We start from the raw sequence: 6918 nt of genomic DNA, 5'->3' as shown, positions 1-6918 counted from the left end.
CATGAGAGTCCTCGGGGAGAAGAGCTGCATGCAAATCAATGCCCAGTGCTTTGAATTGTGTCCAACAAAACAAGACATCTATGCAAACCATAAAGCTTTTATTTTCACAGCACACACTAAAAATCAAGAGTCTTGACAGAAACAGATGAACATACATGTGGGAATGTGAATTCTTACTAACATAAAACTGTTCAGTTATTGTTGTCTACTAAAGATTGTGTAGTATTCTTGGAAAATAAAGGATAAGACTGTTGTGGCCTTTCCTCTAAACAAACAGTGAAACAGTGATCAGCTCTTTCATACCAGAGAAAAACTTGATTTAGAAAAAAAAACAGATAATAAAAATCATAAAAAAACAATACCCTCAACAGTAGTAGTTTGCCCTTAATAAATACTGAGCCACATAATCGTAAATACAAAATAACAACGCAAACTCAACTGTAATATTTTTGATGCGCATGTTCTGTGTTTTCTGGATTGGTTTTATCCGAGATGTTGTCTTTATGTAGCTCAGTAGACATAACGATAGGGCCACGGTGGTGATGGGAGCCTCACTGCTCAGACGCCTGTGTTCGCCTCAGGTTGTCCTTCACACGAACAAACTCTGGGATCTTCTGCTCGTTCTCTCGCAGCCTGATTTCTTCCTTCTCATACTGGAAAAGCAAAGGATATAATATTATACTGTTATACTATGCAGCATTCCAGTGGAGTTAGTTTTAAATATTTTATCAGTTCATTTTTGACAAAGGTGTTACAAAAATTAATGGTGACTGTTAATGCTTTTGTACAGGCCCCTGAAACAACCAAGCATACACAAGTGGCCTGTAGGCATGAGGTGAATACAGGGAGGCAGAGTGATGGGCAGCTCGATCTTTGGTGCACCCTGAATGAGCACATTGTGGAGGGGATGGTGCCTTGCTCAAGGGCACCTTGGTGGTATTCGGGAGGCCAGCTCCCTCTGCCAGCTCACACTTCAGCAGTTAATGGTCAGGAGCAGGAATCGAACTGCCGATCTTGGATCACTTGACGACCCGCTCTACCAAATTGAGCTTCTGCTGCCCCAAGTTTACAAAGTGGGTTAAACTGAAAATTTAAATGCTTCTTTGTTGGTGCAATTCATCAAGATCTGAAAAGTGGCAAGGGTCCAAACCGGGTGCTGATTATGATTATCATTTTGGTGATGTTGATGATATTATTATTATTAGTTATCTTTAAGTACATGATAAACTTTTTGAACACAGAAACTACATTTGAAAACTAGGAAGTACACATATGAAATGAATGGAAGCACTCAAGTAAATCAAGTCAGAACAGTACTTGACTAAATGTAACTATAATACCTTTCACCTGTATTTGTTCTAAAAATCATATTAATCGGCCCTTTGTGTTCGAGACATATTTGATTCATTTGTGTTCAGTAGTAACTTGTGAGTGACCTCCTCTAGCTTCTGTTGCCTCTTGCGGAGCTCTGTCTCCAGATCTGAGGGCCGCCGTCGGGCCAGCTCCTCTTCTTTGTGCAGCTCCAGTCTGCGCTGCTCCAACACTCGCTTCAGTTCTGACTTCTCCTCCAGCACCAGGCCCCTGCAGTACCAGTCAGTCACATTTAACACCAAACAACATCCACCCTGCCATGCTGTTGAAAACATTAAAATCAGAGTAGATGTGTTTCCAGTGACGCTCGATACCGTTTATGGCTGAGCATAAGCTCTCGGTGCAGGTTCTGGTAGCTGGGCATCTCGACTAAGGAACCATTTAATCTCCTGGGCTGAACGCCATCGTCTCCACTAAAGTCGGCTGTGGACTGACGGGATAGTGGCGGGGGGTCAACAAAGGTCTCTAAAGAACACAAAGCAATGCAGAGCATGATATATCATCTGAAACTTAAAAAGCTCACATTAATTCACATAAAAATGGTCATTCATAGTGAGTCATTTTGTAGGTTGTTTACAAATCATATAAACTGAGTTAGTGAAAAATAAGTATTCATATGGAAATCTATTGAAAACAAACTACATTATGTCGGTGACTCAAGTGGAACCAGTTTGTCAGATGATGAGACACTCATCTCTCAATCATGTTTTAATCAGTCTGTCATTCAAACAGATTGATGTGCTTGATAATTGAACAGATTTAGCTTTAACTACTTAATCAGTAACACTTAATGGCTGTGAAATATGATAATCTATAGGATCATCAATTGTTGTAACTTCGGAATCTATTAAATTTAATATTAAATTGTTGATAAATAAATAAATCCATTTTTATCAGGATACCTTTTTTGTGCTGTCCATATCCTGTTTTCTGTAAGGTTGAAAGAAGAAAAAAGAACAGATGCAACCTGTTAGGATCATGTCACATATATTCTCAGCTGGGTAAAACATTTTAAAGTTTTTGTATATGCCAAAACTGAAAACATAATTTTATTTATGTCTTCGCGTGCACAGGTATAAACAGATACTTTAGGATGTAAAGGTTGACGCTGCCTGGTGTGCTGCTTCAGTCGGCTGATTCTTGATTACTTTGAGAGGAAAGCTGATGTTAAATTAGTCTTATTTGAACCTGGCATGACACAGTACTTTAACACAATCCTAAAAATAGCTCTGCCACACCCACTGAGAGAGATGACCAGAAGGGGAGGATCACACTGAGTAACAGACGTTAGATGTTGTGTAAACTGATCTTTCTTAAGTCAAGTCAGCTAACAATAGCAGTGTTTCTTCTCCAAACGTCTCTACAGCTGACCGTAGCCTCCCTGAGCTCTCCTCATGTGACACTTGGAGCTCAGATTTGTATTTGGGATTGTGCCTTTTGCTGTTCTTGTGAGCAACATAAGCCTCCAAATCCTGTTGCTCCCAGAACCCCTGCTGAGACAAGTTGGAAGACAACCTGACTGGTCCTTGATCTGATGGTAACCACTGTTTTACTCAGAACCCTGAATCATGCTCCTGCTATGCTTTACAATTTACTTGTTTAAATTGTACTACATGTTTAAACAGCACATATCCTAATATATTTTATCCCTCTTACAGTTTATCCTGTTTTATTTTGTTGTTTCAAAATGTGACCTGACAATAAAGTTGAATCTAATCTACTGAATAAAATTTAAATCAAGTTGCTCTATCACACTTAGGAAGTGAGATGAGTTTGAGACACAGCAGAGCTCAGTATTCATGAAGAGCAAAAGGAGATTGTGAGAGTGAGCAAAGAGCTTTAAAACGGGATAATCAAAACAAATTGAACAATACATTTTTTCCCCCTTGGACTGGAGCCATGCCATACATGAAAGCATTGTAATGTTGCTGGGCATTTAATTCAATAATCTTGATCATCCTATAATAATTCTAGATTGTCATTTTTATAAAATCTATACCATTTATTAACTCTATAATGGAGAGATATATATCAAAATAAAACACAACAGGCAACTCTTTTAGTCCACAATTACAACCTCTGACGGATGGCCACCATACCAGTCAATGACCTCTCACTCGCCAAGGAGGAGTAGTAGTCAAGATTTAAGAAAACAGCCAGCAAGAACTCACTTTCCTTTGCGTTGACCCGTCCATGGCAGGATGGTGGTCGTCCACTGCTTCCACCCAGTCCCAGTGTTTAGTCCATTGTTGGCATGAATTAAACCTCCTCACTTTGTCTGCTTGTGTGATTCTTTAGTCCAAATTCAAAATATTACCATTGATGAGGATTCCTCAGACTTAATACCACATTGTCAATGGTGGTAGTAGACACTGAAATCTTATGACGCCATTCAAGATTACCTCACAACCCCCATAGGGCAGAGTAGGGTAGATTAGTTAATTGGTCTAGACACAAATGCAGCTTAAAACCACTCTTGCATGACAGTCAGTTGTACTGAAACTCACAGAAAAAGTAAACACCCTAAGGCAAACTAACATGCTGTTCATTTATTGTGAGTTTATCTAATTTAAAGACTTCTGAAGAAGAGATGGAATTCTACTCACCACGGGGGGAATCAATCAGAATCAGAATACTTTATTGATCTCCAAGGGGGAGATCAATAAAGCTGCTGAGCTCGAACAAAGGAGTTAGGGATAAATAAGGGATTAAATAACAGAATATAAACACTGTATATATACTGTATATACAGATATGGATTTTAGTTTTCGCTTCATTCCTCCTCCTAACTGCATGACTGTCAGAGTGAGGCGTTGTACAGTTTGATGTTCACAGGCAGGAAAAATGTGTGTCCAGTTTGTTGTCATTGTGGATCCCCAAGTGCTTGTAGTCCTCAACAATGTACACATTGACTCCTTGAATGGAGACCGGGATTACCTGCCCCTTTATCCTCCGCAAGTCCAGCACTAGTCCGTTTGTCTTTGCCACATTGAGTCAGAGGTGGTTTTCCCTACTTCACCTGACAAAACTGTCCACAATATCCCTATACTCAGTCTCATCACCCTCACTGATACGTCCGACCAACACTGTGTCATCTGAAAACGTCTGGAGATGAAACGTCTCACAGATTATGTATTAATAGACACTGCATTTTTTCACATCTGATTTTTCACATTGATAAAGTTTGCCTTGTAAACTACACATTTTTAATTTATGTACAGTACATGTCATGTAAAAAAAAAAAAGAAAGGGACGTGTTTGTGTTTATCACCACAGGGGGTCGCTATAACGTTTTTAAGAGGGCACTTTAAATCTCCCATGAGCCCTTGCGATATCTTGCTATATATACAACGCGGATGTTCTGATCTCAGTTTGAATGTTGTGTGTGTACTAGAGTTTGCATGGTGACTGCTTCAGTGATCGATAGTGGTGTGTGTGTATGTGTGTGTGTGTATGTGTGTGTGCTTGTATAAAACCTACACAGTGATCTTATTTGATCTGGTCGGAATTTGGCTCTGCTCCGACCGGAGATGATAGGAAACCCGCTCGCTAGCCTTCGTGGCGATGTGCTGCTGGCAAATCTAACCCTCCTGGGCCTCCACGCGTTATGTTGTGGTCAGAGGTGATGAATTGATCAGATATACTAGTCATGAGTGAGTTTGTGTTCATCTCAAGCTTCACTGTAGACACTGAGTAAAGAGGCGATTCTGATCTAACCACAACGAGAAAGCGGGCCTGGGTGGATTGGATCAGATTATACAATAGATGAGAAAGGCATACACTCGGCTGGCAGCACTCGGGATACCTTTCTTTCGAAACAAAAATCAGCGGATTGTTTGTTTTCTTTTTGTTTTTTCATCCCAATATTTACTTTTAAGAAGCATTCAGAATGAAGCAGTAAGGCTCTGAGACGTAAATTGACCTCAGACGCAATTTAGTTATGAGCAGTAAAGTCATACCGTTTCAACTCGCATCCACAGGACTTTCCGCCCTCTTGTGAAAACTAGAATAAAAACGGGTCTGAGTTTTAATCTGGATCACGTCAAATTGCAAACATTTAGGTGGCTCCCCATAAATATACCTCATTATTTTTTATTTCTGCCACAGGGGAAGTTTTCACTAGTCTTTTGGCCGTGCCATTACTTTGTCATTGTTATGTGTATTTATTGTATCTCTTGCGAGCAGATGTCACCTGAATTTCCCTTGAGATCATTAAAGTATATATCTATCTATCTAGTCTGTTAATTGACTTGTCAACAAAACTACAGTGAATATTTCATTGCACAGATCAGTTTCACATTGAGAAATTCATGGACTGGACATAGTACAATTGGAAGCATAGTCAAGTATTTCAGGTGTGCCCGAGTTAAACTGTTAGCTAATAAAACACCTGTAACATTAAACTTAGGAAAAACGTTATGATAATGATTTTTGAATGAAGCTCCTTGAAAAATGAGAAATTTAAATTCTGTCCCACTCTTAACCCTAAATTGTTTTTATTCAAATCTCGGTTTCAGCAATTCTGTCAAAAGGCAGAACGGTTTTGTGTCTGTTTTGAAAACAGGTGTTCAGCCATAGTTTATGCTTCTACGGTTTGGAAGCTGTTTGTAATTTGTTATGTGTACCCATAGAATATCATGTAAGGCCTAGTAATAACCACAGGTTTCTAATAAAAGAAACTGAACTGAAAAACAAATTACAGATGACAAATGGTGCAAATCCAAATAAAAATTATTAACGAATATATTTGATGTTTCATTTTAATAAGATGTTAAAAATGAAGTCTGTGTATTTATGCAAATTATCCCCATAAATAAGTGCAGAGCAAAAATATGATGACTGTTGTCATTTTGCCACTGTATTGTTCACTAGGAACAATAGAAAGAGAAATGAAGGAGTTTTCTTGAAGGAGGAGTTTGTTAGGAATGTCCTGGAGGTAAAAAGAGTGCCAGATAGAATGAGTCTGAAGCTAGAAATCGAAGGTGTGATGTTCAATGTTGTTAGTGGGTATGCTCCACAGGTAGGATGTGAGCTGCAGGAGAAGGAGAAATTCTGGTTAGACTTAGAGGAAGTGATGCAGAGCATGCCTAGAAGTGAGAGAGTTGTCATTGGTGCAGACGTCAATGGACATGTTGGTGCAGGAAACAGAGGTGATGAGGAGGTGATGGGCAGGTTTGGTATCCAGGAGAGTAATGCAGAAGGACAGATGGTGGTTGACTTTGCAAAAAGGAGGGAAATGGCTATCGTGAATACTTTCTTCCAGAAGAGGCAGAAACTTAGGGTGACCTATAAGAGTTGAGGTCGGAGCACACAGGTAGACTACATCTTGTGTAGATGGTGTAATCTGAAGGAGATCAGAGACTGTAAAGTAGTGGTAGGTGAGAGTGTAGCCAAACAGCATAGGATGGTGGTGTGTAGGATGACTCTGGTGGTGAGGAAGATCAAGAGGGCAAAGGCAGAGCAGAGGAAGCTGGAAAAGGAAGAGTGTTGCATGACTTTTAGGAAGGAGTGAAGACAGACTCTGGGTGGTCAGGAGGTGCTTCCAGG

General features: G+C 39.7%; 1 protein-coding gene and 1 non-coding gene across 2 annotated transcripts; one reads left to right on the top strand and one right to left on the bottom strand.

Annotated features, from left to right (window-relative positions):
- Positions 1–123: 123 nt before the first annotated feature.
- zgc:195245 (uncharacterized protein LOC565483 homolog) lies at positions 124–3720 on the bottom strand. Its single transcript, XM_068342124.1, has 5 exons — positions 3543–3720; positions 2274–2301; positions 1686–1836; positions 1437–1581; positions 124–653 (listed from the first exon to the last, which is right to left on the bottom strand). The coding sequence occupies exons 1-5, from the start codon at positions 3564–3566 to the stop codon at positions 552–554; spliced, it is 450 nt and encodes a 149-aa protein (XP_068198225.1). The 5' UTR covers positions 3567–3720; the 3' UTR covers positions 124–551.
- Positions 3721–4715: 995 nt separating this feature from the next.
- Positions 4716–5087, top strand: LOC137591126 (small Cajal body-specific RNA 2). The gene has a single exon (XR_011034602.1). It is a non-coding gene; the product is annotated as a small Cajal body-specific RNA 2 (non-coding RNA).
- Positions 5088–6918: the final 1831 nt, after the last annotated feature.

The sequence above is a fragment of the Antennarius striatus genome, chromosome 2 (assembly GCF_040054535.1).
Source record: "Antennarius striatus isolate MH-2024 chromosome 2, ASM4005453v1, whole genome shotgun sequence".
Taxonomy (NCBI): Eukaryota; Metazoa; Chordata; class Actinopteri; order Lophiiformes; family Antennariidae; genus Antennarius; species Antennarius striatus.
This window is presented reverse-complemented; position numbering and strand designations above follow the sequence as displayed.

What these genes read in the sequence shown, in the direction of transcription:
- zgc:195245 (XM_068342124.1), bottom strand. Translation starts at nt 3,566, where the DNA reads ATGGACGGGTCAACGCAAAGGAAA. An exon ending in ATATGGACAGCACAAAAAAG is followed by an intron (nt 1,837 to 2,273) that starts GTATCCTGATAA and finishes TGTGTTCTTTAG; the next exon opens with AGACCTTTGTTGACCCCCCG. An exon ending in CTTATGCTCAGCCATAAACG is followed by an intron (nt 1,582 to 1,685) that starts GTATCGAGCGTC and finishes CTGGTACTGCAG; the next exon opens with GGGCCTGGTGCTGGAGGAGA.